Source organism: Triturus cristatus, chromosome 2_1, assembly GCF_964204655.1.
Source record: "Triturus cristatus chromosome 2_1, aTriCri1.1, whole genome shotgun sequence".
Classification (NCBI taxonomy): domain Eukaryota; kingdom Metazoa; phylum Chordata; class Amphibia; order Caudata; family Salamandridae; genus Triturus; species Triturus cristatus.
In genome coordinates, this window is record NC_140581.1 from 927,287,379 (window position 1) to 927,306,565 (window position 19,187).

The window sequence follows — 19,187 nt, forward strand, 5'->3', positions numbered from 1 at the left end:
TGTCCACTCCCTCCTCCCATTCTGAAGTTCCTGGCATGCAGTTATCGATATATGGTGGTGACATATTTTGCTTTATTTCCTGGAGACTCCAGATGGAATTAAATGGACAGTAGACTCACTGATAAATGTGTGTTCTTGCATTTCTTTACAGAACCGGATGGAGGAAAGCAAAGCACTCTTCAGAACGATTATTACATATCCCTGGTTCCAGAATTCATCAGTCATTCTCTTCCTAAACAAGAAGGATCTTCTGGAGGAGAAAATAATGTACTCACATCTAGTTGATTATTTTCCAGAGTACGACGGTAAGTAGGGTCTAGGGTTAAAAGTAATACACAGAATATTTTCTTTTGCAGCCTTGAATTTATGTATTTATTTATTTATTTTTTTGAAAACCTTTATTGACAGTTCAATAGAGAACAAGTATGGGCCTACAACCCCCCGGGGCCGGCCGCTAAGCAATCAGAGCAAAAACAGGCAAGTGTAAACACAGGCAGCACATCGGGGAGCAGAATCGTGATGCTAATACTGTGAACAGCGTAGGTAGGGCACCAGGAGAAAAAGGTTTTCGTTTTATAATGAAACGAGGCAGAAGGATCAGGTGCCAGACAATTTTCAAACAGCAATTACAGGTATGCAGAGTAATAGACGTAAACGATTTACAGCAATCTATTAGGTCAATGGCGCAAACACAAGAACATCAGGATGAGGAAGAATATCATAAGTAGTTGCGCCTGCAGTCCCCCGCCAGAACTCCCGGAGAGCACCCCGGAAATTGTGGTACACATAGAGCGGCAACGAGTCATAGCAAAGGAGGTGTATCACGCTGATCCCAGAAAAAGAAAAACAAAAAGAATCAGAGAAGAAAAAGGAGGCCATGGAAAAAGAGATAAAAGACGAAAGAATCCCCTCCCCCAACCCCCCACCCTGCACCTCTGCAGATGAGTACGGCCCCCCCCCCAGCAGTGTGCCTGTCGCCCTGGAACCAGACCCGAAATATAGGAGAATAGGGAAAAAGAAGTAGGAAAAGAACCCCACCAGACGGGGGGGTAGAGAAAGTATTAATAAACTGGAGGAGGGCCTTCAAAACATACCCCCGGCTTCTCCCTCCCGCACGGTAAGTTTCCCCCAAAGTGAACAATAAACAGCACAAAAGCAATCTTCTCAAAGAAAGATGGGGAGCATTATGCACCTATTATGCTGTTAGCTATGCCAGGAGAGCACGCAACCCCTGAGCCCGCCCGTCCACTAGATGACCACCCCTGAAGGATCAGCCTTATCCCTGACCACTCTTTGGAATTCTGCCCATGCCTACCCCTCGACCCAGCACCATATCCGACGTTCCAAGGTAGAGGATTGTCCAAAAACGTCCGAGAAGCGACGCACACAGGTGGGGTGGAAGTCTCTGAGCATCAACACAGTCCGCAGCGTGGAGAAACAGGCTTCCCAGTGCTGCCCCAGGATATGCACTGCACTCAAGGTCCAGGAAGGCAGAAGCAGCCAAAGCAGACAATAGTTGCTGGAGTTGTCCCTGGATCGCAGGAGGGCACGTACTGGACGAGGCTACCGCATCCCCCTCAGGTCCAATGCCTCCAGGACAGATCAGGCCCTCAGCTGGACGAACACACTGTAGCATACTGGCCTGAGTGTCCAGCCGTGCACTAACCTCAGGGGTGGCCGCCAAAGTGTCCTCCTGTGCGCAGTGTGGGTAGTCCCTGTGTACGTGCGGACAGGCGGGCCGCCATTGCCCCAACGCCGACGCTACACCGTCGAGTTTACTCCCCAAGACCCCGACACCATGAATCAAGGAGGAGTGAAGAGCACCAAGGGCCTCGAGGAGGTCGCCGTACCCCAGCACAGCTCTCTGCGATCGCGCCGCCACACTCCCAAAAGTCGCACTCTCACAAGCCCGCTGCGACCCAGCGGACAGGATGGTAGGCTTCATCGCAACAAGATGGCCGCCAAGTATGCCCGACCCTCACCGGGGCCGGGGCCCTGGGACAAGCGTCTCGACGGCCACGTCGCTGGTGAGGCGAAAAGTTATCCGTTGCGTGGTCACGGGCAACAGTCGTCCCCACTACGGACCCGCTCCCGTAAAAATCCGGGGGCGGCCCGCAATGATCAGGGCAGGATACGGGCGGCGGCCGGGCAGCTCACCATCAAAGGCAGGGGCAGCCACCGGAGGATCTGAGAATTGCACCCACGGGCATGCACTCGGTCCGCTACACTTGACAGTAGAAACGACCACGACAAAATGTAGGCCGAGTTTGGCACCGCTCCGGTGGACCGCCTCCGCCCAGTCACAACAGGCCGCTGTTGTTGAACTGCCACCCGGCCACGGCGTCCACTTGAGGTCCCGGCTCCAGGGCCGCACAGGCCGCAAAGTTCAAACGAAAGTTTCTCCGGCGATACCGCAGCCAGAAACCTCGGAGTCACACAGTCGGGTGCCACTCTCCTTCAGAAACACGACCGCGTAGCACAGGTTGAGGATCTCGTGCAGGATATCCGTGCGGGATGCGGAGGTTTACGGAGCCGGGAGTCTACGCTGCCGTCCCGGTAGCCATCTTGGCTCCTCCCCCTGCAGCCTTGAATTTAATAACAGAATTGCTAGAGACTCATCTGCGTTTTTTAGCATAGACAGCAATTTGCTTGTACCCATCATTTGTAAAGACGCCCTAGTCTTATCTGGGTGTGTTTAAGTTGTTCTGTGTTGCAAGAGAATTTCAATTGCTTTTGTCCACAATGTATAATAATCAGGTGTTACTTTCTGAGTTTGAAAGGTAGATGAAAGTGATGATGACGAAGAAGGGGAAAGAACAGAAGAAACGAATAGGGATTAAGAGACACATTGTGTAAATGTGAATACGCTATTAGATCAGCATTTGTTTAGCAGATATCTGCCATTCGCATGGATTCATATAGTGCTTTGGGCTCTCTAAGGTGGCTACTATTAAATGGTTCTCTGGTTTCTTGCACACTGGAGTTTGAGTCTTAATACGATGAGGTTTTATGGATATAGTATTCAGGTTAATTCCTAAAACTGTATTGTGTCCAATGAGTTACCTAAAGGTTATGCATTGCTTTGAGTGGCAGGTGTGCCATAGTGGTCTTATTAGTGTATGATTTAGTGTGGTAGAGGTTTGGCTGAAGGTCTGTTGCCTGGCTGTTAGTCTGCATGGGATTGCTGGCAATGTGGTGTCTGCGCTTTGGCACCCATGTGCAGCCTCTATTTTTCTCTGTGTAGTGCAGTTTTTCCTGTTTATTAGTGGGCCATTTCCTAGATAGATGGAAAAGCATAGAGTACTTATTTACCTTTTGAGAAAGACAATTCTGCACTAGTCTTAATAGGGGTCCCTAGATGACTCCAGAAGTAATGTAAGTTTTGGGTTTACTTTTCTGGATTATGCTTTACAGTAAACAAATTTGTAGCAAGTAAACCGGAAGTTAGAGCCACAGATTGATGCAGTGATTGCTGATTGGGGGGGGGGGGGGTTGCTGGATAAACAGTGCCTGAAAGTGATGCAGCGGCAGCCGCTCCATTAAGGTGGAGGAACATATCCCCCCCCCCCCCCTGCTACCATCAGTACATAAACCTATAATAAAACCAGTTTTAAACCCGTTTATTTTAATCGCCAGGACTCTGATGAGTCTTGGGGGCGGGTCCAGGGGATGAGGGAGTGGTGGGCACTCACTTTACTGCACATGAGGTGTTTGGCCGGCTGTCTCAGGCCGGCCAAACCTCTCGTCAGGCACAGCTCCCAGTCTACCTGAGAGTGCAAGTTGCCGACGCTCAGGCCAATACTGAGCGTCATGTGACATCAGCTTCAGGATTGTCCGCAGGGCAGGCTGGGAGCCTGTGACCAGCTCCAGAGCCAGAAGCAGGAAGATTCAATGCACGGAAGACGGCGGCGGCAGCGTTAAGATGCGCTTAATTATAATTCTTTTTTTTACCCAACCCCTCCCCACCTTGCTCCTCCCCACCTCGCGCCTCCCCACCTCCCTCCTGAGGCCCGCCCCCTATTTTGGCAGATGACAGGCCGATACTGATGTGCTGCTTCTCAAAGCAAGCGCACTACTGGCAATTGTGTCCAGCGAGTGTGCAACAACCGCCTCTTCCCACTCCTTATTGTGCAATGTGCTGCATCTATTTCCACAGCTTGACTAGGAGCCTCTGCTCGTCTGGCCTCCTGCTTGCACACATCCCCCGCATCTGCTGAGCTGGCGGCCATGCTTTCTTGTACCACGCGTAGAAAGCCTGCAACAACCTGTTCCTGAACTTTAAAGCCACCTCCTTAGTCCTTGCGTTCCGCTAGAAACTAAAAAGGTGGCTCTTCTCTCAGACACAGACACAGCCAGCACATTTACCTCCTTATCTAGTGCCTAAATAACCTCTAGGTTGAGACGCTTGCTCTACAAATAGTCATATAACGTAACAAACAACTGTGTAGTCAGCCATCACTTGAAATCAGATATACACAAATCACAAACATGCATTCATGCACAAAAAATATATTTGGTAACTCTTATGGAAAGCTAGTGCACATATTGTTTTTTTTTTGTATTCCTCATATACCAATATGAGCATTCTAGATGGAGAATCCCGCCCTCTCTCCTCTACCCATGATGTTCCGGCTCTGTTGTTTATGGCCTGAGGAGAGATGGGAGGGGAAAAAACCATCTAGTAGCAACTGTTTTCTTGCTCCACTCCAATTCATTCAATCTTCATGACCCTTCGATGGTTTGGAGACAAAGAACCAACAGCGCCCAGGTGAAATCATTGGAATACTCTCATCTGTTCCGCCATGCCACAAGGGCCGCCCAGATCTTATCATAGCTAGTACTATCACAGGCCATATCAGATTCACTTATGTATATGAGATGTTTCAGACACTCTGAGAAATTGGGGGCATTCTCATTTTTCCAGGCCCTACATATTTCTCGCCTTGCCAGGATGATAACATAGAGAATAAATTTGGACGCCATGTCTTTGAGATGGAGATCTATAGTTAACCCAAACAAAATCATCCCGGTTGTAACCACTAATTGTGTGTCTAGTACCTCAGCGAGAAAATCTTGTATTTTAGACCAATCATTTTTTAACTTTGGACATTCTACAAACATGTGCAGATCGTCGGCGGCCAACAGATTGCATCTCGGGCAATGATGTGCTATACTTGTGATTTTAACTAGTTTTTTTGGTGATATATACACTGTACATAGTAAATAGGTGATTTATTTTGAGAGGGGCAGACTTAACCACTGTATGGAGCATGGTAAAGGAGTCCACCCACAGTTCCTTTAAATTGTTACGCTGGATCTATAACATCACCCCACAGCCTTTGAAGTTCAAATTCTGTCACTCCCTCTACCTCCGTCAAAGCCCAATACCAAAATGATAGCTCTTTTTTCCATCTGCCCTTTCTACTTACTAGATCAAACTTCAGATTAGAAACATTAGCATCCCATGATATGGTAGTCCACCATCCTGAAAGCTGGTAATACTTGAGTCTAGTAAGAGTTCCCCCAGTCAGACTAGAAAGGAATTCCCAATCTAAAAGTGCTGAATCCCTTTGCAAGTCGCTCCAATGTGTTAATCCTGCTGATTTAAGGGGGCGTGAAAGCTGATCCTTAAGGCAATCTGGTGTCCCCGGGGAGTCCCATATAGGGGCCTTGTGGGCGTAGTAGGGAATTCCCAGCCTTTTCCTGATATACATCCAATTTTTCAGGGCCGTGCCTAAAACTTTTAATCTCACCCTCTTATAGTACTTAGAATCACCGTATTTAAACAGAAAGTATTCCTGCCCTTGTGGAATACCATGGAGAAGTGCCTGGAACAGTAAACCTAAGGAGGATGCGTCGTCTTATCTGCCAAGAGTCTAAAGTTTTTGAAATGGAAGGAGTGGCAATATATAAATAAATCCGGTAAAGCTAACCCTCCAGTTTTCAGATTTCTCCTCATTTTCTTCCAGGAGATTCTCGATGTCTTTGTATTCCATATGAACGAACCAATTTTACCCTGAACTTTGGCTATGTCAGATGGACTGAACATTAGTGGAATGGAATTAAATAAGAAAGTGATCTTGGGTAAAATAATCAGCTTAATTAGATTTACTCTCCCAAAGATGTTCAACGGGAGGCCTGACCAGCGTTGCAGGAGGCTACATACATCCTTATAGACTCTATTTAAGTTTACTTTGGGTATCTCTGAGATATCCTGGGCCAAATGTATTCCAAGGTACCTCATGCGTAATTTTACCCCCGGAGCTGCCACCTCCTGATTCCATTGCATGATCCCGGTTTTTTCCTTATTAATCTTATAGCCTGATATTTTCCCAAAGGACTCTGCCTGCTCGAATAACCTGGGAATAGCTTCTTCCGGATTAGAGGTAAGAACATTAAGAGATCGTCAGCATATAAAGCGAATATTAAAGTGAGATCCGCAATGTTGAAGGATTTAATGACAGGGTCTAATCTTAACTGGCAAACAAAAGGTTCAATGTATAAATTGAACAATAGCGGGGAAAGAGGACACCCCTGCCTTGTTCCACGCGAAATATAAACCCAGTCTGTGAGGAGACCATTTATCAGAATTTTTGCCCTAGGAGTGGAATAAAGTAATCTAATTAATGTTATAAAATTTTCTGGAATTCCAAAACCAGACAATGCCGACCATAGGTATGTCCAATTGACTTGGTCGAAAGCCTTAGCTGCATCGATGGCTACGATAGTCAAAGGAAGTTTTTTATCAATAGCAACATCTATGGCAGCAATAACCTGAAAAGTTAATTCATTTAACTGCCTGCCTGGAATAAAACCTCTCTGGTCTCTGTGTACTATAGATTTTATAACTTTTGCCAATCTCGCCGCCAGAACTCCAGCAAAGATCTTATAGTCTGTGTTCAGCAGTGAGATTGGCCTATAAGACTCAATTCTTACGGGGTCCTTATCCGGTTTCAAGATCAGGGTGACTGTGGCTTCTGACCAAGTTTGTGGAGTTGTCTCACCTAACATGTGTATCTTATTAAACAGGGTCGTGAGGGTGGAGGCAACTTTATCTAGGCCGATTTGATAGATCTCTGCAGGGAGTCCATTTGGTCCAGCTGCCTTCCCTTTTGCCATTTTTTTTATCTGGTTATGGACTTCACCCTCTTGTATTTCTGAACTTAGGTATTCTCTATCTGCCTCTGATAACTGTGGTAATTCGAGCTGATTTAACCATTCTTCTGCACCTTGAGTTGGAGGACCTGTTTCTTCTGCATAAAGATCCTGCATAAATCGTTTTGCCTCACCAGAGATCAGAACATTGTCGTGGGAAATGGCCCCTGTGTCACGTATCAATAGACCCGTGATCAGATTTCTGGCCCTATCAGACCTAACCTTCCAGGCAAGTAGTCGACCACATTTCTCCCCGTAGGAAAAGTTTTGCAGTTTACTTGCATCCCATCTATCTTTGACTATTTTATCAATATGTGCCTGATATTCGACTCTCAAGGAGTCCAGCTCATTCTGTATGGTGGCTAGATTAGCCTGTTGATCTAACGAGGCCTTCTGCAACTGTTGTTCTTTCTGTTTTATTTTCATAAGGCGGTCTTCTTCCTCTCTTCTTCTCACTTTATTTCTCCTGACCATTAAAGTGGTTAAATGCCCTCTCAGACAGGCCTTAAAGGCCTCCCATACCATTTGGTCCGTCGCAGTACCACTATTTATCCTGAAGTACTCGGCTACCTCAAACTCTAGGTTCGCTTTCATTTCCTCTTTTAAGAGTATTGATCTATCCAGAGTCCACCTTCTTGATTGCTCTCCTTGCTTAAACTTGATCTTTAACTACAGAATGGTCCGAAAGTGTGGCTGGGATATAGGATACCGTATCCACCCCAGGAAGTAGTGTTTGGTCTAAAAGAAAAAAGTCTATTCTGGAATGATGTCTATATCTGTGACTGTAAAAAGAATAATCCCTGCCACTGACGTTTCTGACCCTCCAGCTGTCAAGCAAGTTAAAATCTTTCATGATATTTTTGAGCTCAGTTTGTGATTTACGTGGAGGGGTAAATTTGGCCCTGGAAGTACGGTCCAAAGTTTCATTGAAGATCAAGTTGAAGTCCCCTCCTATAATAATAGGTGTTTCATAGTTCAGGAGACTCGTTTTTAGACTAGATAAAGCACCTGGAACGTCTAAATTGGGCCCGTAGTAAACTGCGCATGTGAATCGTGAGCTGTCTACCACTAGGGATGCGGTCAGCCATCTACCTGAACAAACGGTCTCAAACTTCTCTGCCCTAATCCTGCTGTTTGCCCAGACTATAATTGCCACTCCCCTGGTGTTTCCTCTCTGGTTAGAACAGAGAAGATCCTGGATCCACCTTTGATTCCTGAATGCTCTCTTACATTATTGTGACTCCAAATGAGTTTCTTCGAGGAGACAGATGTCGGCCTTTGATTTATTTAGAAATTCGCAAATTCTAAAGAGTTTCCTACTTTCCCTTAATCCATTGACATTCCAGCTTACTATTTTTATTTTGTTAACTGTACCTGTCATAAAGGAGAATATTCTAAAATAGGAAGCTCGGAAATGCCCCAGATCATATTTCTATAAAAGAGTTGCATCTTATTTTTCACAGCCTTAATGGTTAGATGAGGAATGTTTTTTTTCTTTATTATCCCCACCTGCACCCACCCCCCACCCTTGAGGAACCCTTCCTTACAAGCCTTGGCGATCATGTCGCCCCTTGGGAGCCCTTACCCCTGACTTGGGATCTACCTCTGTGTCATAAGTGAATATAAAGAAGCGTAGTGCTAATTGAGCCACCTACTACCCCCTTTTTTATTTTTGTATTTATTTATTTGTTTAACTTTTATATTTCTTTTTTTTTTCTCTTCTCTCTTTCCCTCTTTCCTTCTATCTCTCTTCTCTCTCCTCCCTTTCTTGTATTTTCCTTCCTCCTCTCTTTCCCCTTCCCTCTCTCCTTTCCTTCCTTTCTTCCCACTTATTTTTCACCTCTTCCCTTTTCCTAACCTCTAACTACCCTATGTATTCTATGTGTGTTCTATATCCATGGTTAATCTATGATTTCCTCCTCTTTCTCTTTTTGAAGAGACAATGGCCAGTAATGAAGTAGGGGCAGAAAGGGCTCAAGATAACCAATATGTGAGGCCCAAAAAAAAAAAAAAGAAAAAAAAAAAAGAATAGCTAGCGTTGGGTCTCCTTCATACTGATTAAGAGAGCGTCAACCTCCTAAGGCGAAATCAAATTATATGTTCTGTTTCTCCAAACCACCCTCAATGATGCAGGGAATTTCATTAACACCTGAGCCCCTTGACTTCTTAAATCTGCCATTCGAGATCCCAGCTCCCACTGCCTTTGTGCTGTAACGCTGCCTACATCAGAGCGTATGAGGTATTTAGTAGAATCTATCTGCAGAGAGGGATCTACAAGGGCCCTACCCAGTATCAGCTCTTTTATAGCATAGGTATGGAAATTGACCGATATCTTTCTAGGAGCTTTTCTATCAGGGTGCTGTCTAAAAGGGTCCCGATGAGCCCGCACATACACATAAGTACCCCACCCCCAACTACTCGTGCCGTGCATTGTTAAAGTAATGAAACCCCAAAAGGCTAAATGCCCAATCAACTACACTGCAGGAATGTGGAAAATGAACTAACACGAGCCCTGACGTGGATCCTGGATTTGGTGGGATGCTGTGAACCTCTTAACTCACACCTCTGCCCGAAAGCCATGCTTCACCCACTGGTCATGAAGTGGCCACCTCAGCATTAATTTGAGTTGCACTAGCTCATAAAGCTCACAAGAATGGACAGGCAGCACTGCATCCACATGCTGAAGTATGGTTTTGCGTTTATACATGTTTGATGTGCAAATGAATGTGTATGAGTGTATTTGTGGATTTTTCAGCATTTGTTTGCTTTCCAAGTCTGAATGTGTGCATGTGTGTATAGAACTGAGCTGGCGCCAGTGGCGTCTCAAGGCTGAGGCAGAGGTGTGTAGCGTTGGCAAGCACCAGCTCCGATGGAGCTCCTATGGAGTTTCACTGTCCATCCCGAGGCCTCCATGAAGGCAGCACTTTGCATTTTGCTAGTAGTGAAACAGTCTACATAAATTGTAGTGAGGCTTCTTTCTGTACTATGCATCAGACTTTTCAAGACCAATAAAACTGCCCGAGGGTATAAGCTTACTGCTGAGTACCGTGTCCCATGTAAGGTTGAATCCTGGTATGACTGATCAAGCCTTTTATTGGTCCAAGGTCATTAAAATCACTCAGAGCAAAGTTTTGTTTGTTGTAGTGTTACTAAAAAGCAAATCAACAGGAGCCAGTGCTGTGCAACAAAATACAATTGTTTATATCACCTTACCCAATATATTGCTCTGTGTGCTGTTTAAAAGTGTTTTTTGTCCAAATGTCCTGGCAGTGTAAGCTATAGCCAACTCCCACATGCGATCAAGATTGTAACTGTATTACTATATATAATATGTATTTTTTATTTGTTAATATGTTGTTATGCAAAGCAGCAAAACACATCATGGCTAATCCCAATTTTTTTTGGTTATTGTTGAGTTGTCCATAATCTCCTACAGAAGACGGTTACCACTGTATCTCTACACATCTATGCACTGTCAGCCAGCGTTGACACTATACGATATACCATCATTTGTCCTCACTCGTAGGAAAGGTTGGCGGCAGGCTCGTTGAAACATGGCAGGCAAAGCAGGAGAGAGACATCCTGATGTGTGGGACTACAGCAGAGTGTAAGACATGCATGGAACTCCCCCAGGAGATACTAGAGGACCCACTTACTTGTATTTTTTAGGCTAAGGGAAGAGAAGAAATGAGTTCTAAGCGCTGTTTCACCAAGATAAACAGCTGCAACATTGAGGATCGTTCAGTGACTTGAATGCACAAAATAGAGCAAAAAGCAAAGAGTAATCAACTAGTAACTAAAAGAAAGACTTTATTAATGGGATGAGAATACAATGTGTATTTGGATCACTTTTGGGGTCTCATGAAGAGTCATGTAGAGTGTTTCCTCTGTTGTAAGGTAGTGATTGGTTAGTTGCTTAAATTAAGGTATGCAACATCAAGAGACCTATAAATAACAAACTTAGACAAATTGACCATTATTTATTATGAATGTTTTTATTTATAGTACTCTATCATCGAAATTGATTAACCCTCTCTAATTATTAAATACGTTTTTAATGTTTAAACAAAGTAAATCTGAGAATAGTTTTCATCACAAATGCTTGTTCCAATAACAACTTTTATTCTTTGATACATGGTGTCACAGCAATACAGCCGAACAGGCAACACATGTTTCGAGAGACAATCTTTTCTTCAGGGCTGTTAGACACAAAATAAAACAGAGTTCATACACACTGAATACCAAACTACTCATCACAAAGCATTTTACATTTGAGGTGGGTATTAACTTCCTCCACCAACAGAAAAAATGTCCTTTTATTAAAATACAGACAATATCATATCATTTAAACACACTAGATGTTTGTTGACTATCTTTTGAAGACAGTAATATTTAGCTGTACCAACTATTTAATGTATTGAAAAGTCTTCCCTGATTTTATGTAGAAATGTAATTTATCTGTTGATTTTTTTTCTTTTTTTTTTTGGTGTGGATGTACAACTGTTCAACCTAGTCAGTAAGTGTGATGTCAGAGATTTGACCTTAGCAGCGTCAGATGTTGCCATTGTACATAGGATCATTTTGGTTTGTAAAGCCCCCAGGTATATAGGAGTAGAATATTAGTGTTATCATTCTACTGTTCGTTATACTACAGTGAAGTTGGTTCAGCAAAATATTACTGCCTTCAGTAGATATTCAACAAACATCTAATGTGCTTAAATGATATGATTTTGTCTGTATTTTGATAAGAGAATACTTATTCTGTTGGTGGAGGATGTTAATACCCACCTCATATGTAACATGCTTTGTGATATATAGTTCTGTATCCAGTGTGTATACACTATGTTTTATTTTGTGCCTAACAGCCCAAAAGAAGAGACTGTCTCTCGAAACACGCTGTTCGGCTGTATTGCAGTTACACCATATATTTCGAAGAATAAAAGAAGTTATTGGAACAAGCATTTGTGATGAAAAGTATTCTCAGATTAATTTTGTATATACATTAAGTTTGTACTTGTACTGGTTGGGCACCAGTGTTCTGGGAAGTACCGCCGGGCAGATTCCTGATACCCCACTGTTTTCTACGTTTTAGATGTTGTTAAACTGGTTCTGATGCAATATTAGATATTCTTCAACTTGATTTTGTAGCAAAGGTTCACAAAGTCAGGTGCAACATCTAGATCGAATAAAATGAATTGACTGTGGGCAGTGTATTCTCATACCACGGAGATGCTAAGAAATGTTATGCTCAAGCAAATTCATCATACATTTTTGCAATGACATAAATTTCGGACACTAAAGAGTCGACAGATAATGAATCCTGCTTCAAATGCCTGGTATTTTATGAGTTATCCACTGGATGGAGGGATTTTAAATACGAACTTCACCAATCCAAAAGAAAGGATTGACTTTGAGATAAATTATTCTTACCCAAAATGGATATGTTTCGGTTTGATGTTTAATCAAGCAAAGTCTGAGATGCATACACATTTAAAACTCTAGCATCTAAAATTAGCAGCACTTCACTGAATATACAACTAAATACCATCCCAGAAAATATCACAGTGCAATACTTAATGGGTTTCCAGCACTGTATCACTAAATCATATTCTTTACACTGCCATAAGGCTAACCATGTTTAACTGAAATGGGCACCCAGAGTAATATTGCAATGACACAAGTTAGTAAAGTAGCCAAATTATGAGATTATAGAATTTTAGAATGTATTCAATGCGGTACATTTACTGGGACTTATGTGTACAAAAGACAGTTCTATGGGAAGAAATTCACTGAGTCGTAAACTCTAGGTCACTGGAAGTTTCTGCTTGTACCTATGGACAATCTGCGTATGGTGAATTGTCTGCAGTTGTAATTGTAGAGGCAGGGGTGGAAAAATCAGTGTTTCGTGGGAAGTGGGCCCTGGCATTGCAGGCATGCATATTGAAGCGAACATCCATACATTTGTGGGTATACACAAGATGGTTTGTGGCTCCTTTCTGCTCCAGTTAAAGGTTCACAATTTGACCCTAATGAGAACTTCCCTTTAGAGTGAAAAAGGAAAGAGCTGGGTGACAACTTTATTTCATTGAGGTTTAATGGAAGGACTTTTCCACATGGACACTTTTCCCAATGGAGAATAAATATTTTACAAATATGCTTTTGCACAATACTGATTCTTCTAGTGGATTGCCTGCCATGCTGACAATCCACTGAAGTACTCACAATAGTTAGAGTATTTTCTGAAATCTATGATGTGTTCAGTTTTTATGCATATTTCTTTTGGATTCTGTGAATTAGCAAAGCCGCATCAATCTCCACAAGTCATAGAAGTATATGTATCCCGCCCTATGTGAAATCGATTTTGGAACAGCATTTACCTATCCATTTGATTTTAGAATGTAGCTAAAGAAAGGGACAGGGGCGACATTTTTAAAGTAAATTTTAGGCATCTTTGTATGAGTATGCTTGTTTATTGAGTAGATTTTGCATGTTTATGTGGTGGCACAGAGGCTACCAAATGGCTAAAGAACAAGAACATTGTATCCATTGATAACACTGTTGATCAAACAGACTTCACGTTAGTATCTGATCTAGTAAGCCCGACAGCCTTTCGAAAATATCCCCTAAGGTTGCCACGAATTGAAGCCTATTCAGGTGCACATGGTATGGTATGAGATCCCTTGTTGCTTTTTCCATCTTAACATTTTCATATGGGGAAATCTGTGCTATAATAAGAACATTACAGAAAGCTTCCCTTAATGCTCTTTGTTTTCTCTTATTTTTTTCCTACAAAACAAGGACCACAGCGCGATGCACAAGCAGCAAGAGAATTCATCCTGAAAATGTTTGTGGACCTGAACCCCGACAGCGACAAAATCATCTATTCCCATTTCACGTGTGCCACAGACACAGAGAACATCCGCTTTGTCTTTGCAGCCGTCAAGGACACTATCTTACAGTTAAATCTGAAGGAATACAACCTAGTCTAACTGTGCCTACTTCAACCTCCCTTCCCCTTTCGGGCCATTGAAGAAAATACAAGAGGGACTGTATTATCTGTGAAAAACGATTTGCATAATACTAATTTATTGCCGTCCTGGACTCTGTAAGTGTTCAGAGTTTGTAGTAAATATCATCTTATTTAAAACTATATAGAGGAAAACAAAAGATGCTGGAGAACCTTCGCTGCAGCACAGTTCCTGATTTTATTTTTCAGTTGTTTTTAAGCGAAACCTTGTGACACAATGTGTTTGGAACTCTTAGTGGTGCACTTACAAGGGCAGGGTAATGGTGAATTTTTCTTTGGCTACTGAGGTAAAATCTAGTTGGGTTATCCCAGTCTCACCGTTGTCAACTCCATACAAAACTTTTTGTTCTCCTTTTCTTAAGAGATATCTTTCTAGACTGTCTTTCTGTAGTGTAGTAAAGTTAGGCATAATTTAGTTCCAGTACACATCACGCCATCAGCTGTTCTAATTTATGTCTTTTTTCTGAAGGATAAGACATATTGATACTGTGATTTTTAAATTATTATGTATAAAGCACATCTAATTTTGGCACTGTCTTTGACACTTTGTTTTAAGCCAATGGGAGCTCATCAAGCAATAGATCACTGTATATGGGGTTTATCTTTAGCCATAATTGGGTTATCTAGCCATATGCATAGAAGGCAGTTAACACATACCTGTAGCAGAAGGAAAAGATGCAAAGGCATAAATGGGTGACCTGTTTGGTAGAATTCCCATTTTCAAGTGCCATTTTGTATGGTTTATTTTAAGTTGCATAAGCCTAACACATATATACCATCAACACTACACAATCCCCAGTGCCTGCAGTCAGACACAAGTTGTTTTATTGTATACTTTTTGCTCTTCAACTAGGGGAGATGTATTATATTTTGGATTATGAATTTTATTTCACAATTTTATTATTCTTAATCGGGCTTTGTCGGAAAATCTTGAGGCTTGCATTGTTGTATTTGAACGAAATGCCAAATTGACTCCTAGGTGGCTGATAAGACGACACAACTGAGTTGAAACTAAGGATTGTGTCTGGGTCACGGGATTCTTTGCTTTTTCAAAGCAAGTGATCAATTTTCAATGCCAAAAAATCGGCGCTATAAGAGAATTTGCTACTGGGCGAACCAGACCCAGAAATGAGTGGAAGGAAGCTTGGTTCTTTCCGTTACTCCACAGATGGATGCGGAGAACACTTTGTGGTATTATTGAGGTATATGTAATCGAAGCTCAGAGATAACTGATGAGTTTTCATTCTTGAGAACGTTTCTCACTGTAGTTGCTGACCAATCATGTTAGGCTGCTTTCCATGGCTTTTTACTGACTACTCTTTGCCATTTTTTTCTGAGTTTCAGTGTTCAGTATTGTTGAAGACTCAAATGTTTCAAAAACATCTTACTACAAGGTTTATAGAAATGATTTGAAGCACACGTTGATGTGTCTCCATTTTGAAGCTTGCCTTGAAAATGTTACCCCCTTTTTTTACACGAGAGGATTGCAAATCAAGTTGTGTAGCAATCAAGCATGTAAAGGCCGTGCAAATGATTCTTCCAACTGGTGCGAATTTATGGGCCAGAGTGCTGAAGATATTGGTGTTACTGAGTGACATAGAGAAAGAAGTGAAGTATGAGGATTTGTTGGTTATATACCAAAGTAAACAAATGCATACTGATAAAATGTTTTCCATCCTTATTTGTCCTACTAATTTCCACCCTCTCTTGAAATAAAAAACCCAACCAACTGAATTTTTGCGCCATCGGGAATACACCTGTAATTTAACGTAACAAAGGTAGAAAAAAAAAACCTGGTTGTAGGTATAGTTCAGTTTATGAATGATATCATTGTACATACATCTTTCTATATATATGGCAGCATCCTTATTGGCTTTGTAATCATACATTTTTTGGGCAACTTGAATGTGCTGTATTGATGAAATGTATCTATGTAATTGTAATGTATGTCTCATAGCTAATTCACAATTTGAACAATATTATTTTATTTACTTTTTAAAAGAGGAGAATGTAAAGTTTGTCAGTTTATTTCTGACTAGGGACAGATTTTATTTTAGAAAATAAATCCAATTGACTTTTGTACAGAATGGTACTAGCATCATACTCTACAAAATCATTTGCATTCCCGAGTCAAGGTAAATTGTAAAGAAGGTCTAAAGGCTTCTGTGTCTAAGACTCAGGAGCTCAATTTTCGTGCTACAGTAAGAATCTGCTTTTATACATTATTATCCTGAAATCCAATGGGTTGTCAGCTTTTTGTAAATTACATTCTCTGTGGGTTCACAATATAACTTGGTGTCCTTGATGACTTTGTAAATGTAAATCGACCCCCAATAGTAAAGAAGGCCTAATTAGCCATTTGCACGTCAGCAGCTTCTCTAAACTACATCATCAACAGTGTACTTTATAAGCCATGATCTGTTGAGTGCTATAAATGTCAGCTTTAGAGCACACCGTACATGTGTTAAATTGTCAAAACTGTCACCATTCTTTTGAACAGTTGGATAATATTATGAAACATTGGCAACTAAAAATATTTAGTGCTGCCTGAAGCACCACAGCCATTGTATCAAGTGCAGAAATCCTGTCAGGTTTTTAAATTTTATTACACATAACATGGTTTTATTCTGTATCGGAAAAACATCTCCATCCCACACAAATTTGCGACAGTTTTGGGAGCGTGGATATTAACTCATGTTTCATAGTTACAATTCTTTTAATAGCAGCATTTAGTGAATGTTTCCCACTAAACTACTTGTACCTCTTGAGGCAAATTTTTAACGACCGGGCGTAAGGGGGGTGGTGGGGTGTTAAACTAAATAGGATAAAAATATAATTTTTACATACAACATATGATCGTCCAGTGTCCTATTGTGGAGTCCGAGTTTACAAAGTGACTTTCCCTTTTCAATGGCACAGCAGTTCTCGCTGAGAATGTATCACAGAATATTTGTAAATTGGTGATTTTTTTTCTTTACTATGCCTTACAGAGTCAATTCTAGAAGTTTGTGCCTCATTCCTAAAGCTGAAGGCAAAAAACTTTATTTTTAACTTTGCCAAAACTATGTGTTTAATTGAATGTCATAAAAAGACTGGGGAGTCGGTGTATACTAGATGTTCACTAGCACAAGAGAGCAGTAATGTTAGTGCTAAAAAAAGAAAACACCTTGAACTTGCCTTTTTTTAACAAGTTAACTATCAGTGTCCTGACACAAATGTGTAATGCAGTTACAAGGGCAGTTTACTTTTTATAATTCAGATTATTTTGATTGTGACTTTGTATGAACTGTAATTTTTTAAGTCATTCTGTGTCATATGAGCTTTGTTTCAGTTACTCTTCTGGGTTTTTGCTGTTTTTTTAATTCAGTTGGAGAGAAGAAGACTCCTTGTGCCGAATGCTCTATCAGTCAGAATTTGACTACTTGGTTTGTGGAGGAATGCGCTGTATCCAGAAGCCTTTATTTGTGAGATGCATAGACTCTTTACAGTTCACAGGTTATTGATCCTGAACAGGTGTTCTGCATTCTCTCATTTTAGAATGAAATTGTTGAACAGAATGAAATGTTTAACATTGGAAGGTAAAGTTTAGTCAAATACTCAATTGTCTGCTGCTGTTACTGATGCCCACACTATGGGCTATCAAACATTTTAGCATATCAATTAGCATCAAAGGCATTTAAAGAAATAATTTAAGGTGCATCATGGCCTACCAAAGACCTGCCTTCCAGTTAAACATTATGAATGAAATGACATACTACAATAAGGACTCCTGACTTAAGCATACTGGTCTAGTTAAGTAGGGAATGGAAGACCAACATTGATGCAGTTAAAATACATCTCTGTATTTTTGACGTTTACACCTGAATTCTTCTACATGTAAGATATTTGACTTATGTCTGTCAGACTTTTTTTGGCAGATTTCTTTACACCATTTAAAAAAATCCCCATATTGATATCACACTAAGGCAAAAGCCAACCATTCTTGCAGTTGTCTTTCCATATAGGCAGGGTGGATGCCTCACCAATACTACACTTCTACAATCCGTTTTGAAGCACATCAAATATAGAAAACAATTTGCATTTCTGTCCCCGAGCATAGAGATACATATCTAATTGTAGTGCTCATTGTTTGCTTTGTCCTTAATGTGATTGGGGACTACATTGGCTTTCAAATGCACTTTTCTAAAAAAATAAAAAATCAACCCCTAAATAGTACTCTTGAAAAAAACGGACCAATCTGATTGTAAGAGAGTGTTACTTTTTCTCCAAGGATGCTACAAGACACATGTTGCTGGGAATTCCAGCGTTCTGTGTAACCTTTATTAGACCTGTATATTGAGGGGGTTTTGTCAGATACATTTTTAATCTGCAGTATTTAAGGAATCATACTTGCTGTTCTTAAAATGTCATTCAAATGCATGTATTGTCTATTGTTTGGGGATGGGAAATAGTTTTTTGAAAAAAGAAACTAATGTATGATAATGCCCCAAATGATCTTGCTGGTTAAAAATATAGTATTTTTTGGCCATATGTTTGTATTACAGTATCTTTATTCACATTTCGCTCAAATTACTTTTGATTTCTATTCTTATTTTCATTACTTGCTGATTGCAGTAAAGCATGCTATACAAGTGATTTTCAGATTAAGTGTGGATGGAACATTCAACAAATTGAACAGTTTTTAGATCTGATTGTAGGACACTGGACAAATGATAGCTTCAGCAGTTCAATAATGATTTGTCACTATTTTCATACTTGGCTGCCTTTATCTTATTTCCAAATTAAAATGATCAGTGTAATAGATTTATTAACACATGATGGCTCTGTGTGCAGATTAACTCAACTGCCGTGGAGCTGACCACAGCTCACTGCAGCAGTTACCTTGTTTTGCAAACAACTCTGCGTGCCCATGGATGATTTGTTTCTGAATTTCAAGACAAAATGTATTGTCCCAGTTGCTCTAAACGTCACCAACCATAAGGTTTTCTCTCATGGTGAAGGCATT

General features: G+C 41.3%; 1 protein-coding gene across 1 annotated transcript in view; it reads left to right on the top strand.

Annotated features, from left to right (window-relative positions):
- The window catches only part of LOC146866105 (guanine nucleotide-binding protein G(q) subunit alpha), a 446,860-nt gene extending 428,148 nt beyond the window's left edge, over positions 1-18,712 (top strand). The window contains exons 6-7 of the mRNA XM_085633332.1: positions 152-305; positions 13,954-18,712. Coding sequence (XP_085489458.1) covers positions 152-305; positions 13,954-14,144 — 345 coding nt within the window. The 3' untranslated portion in view covers positions 14,145-18,712. The remainder of the gene's footprint in view (positions 1-151; positions 306-13,953) is intronic.
- The last annotated feature ends 475 nt before the right edge of the window (positions 18,713-19,187 follow it).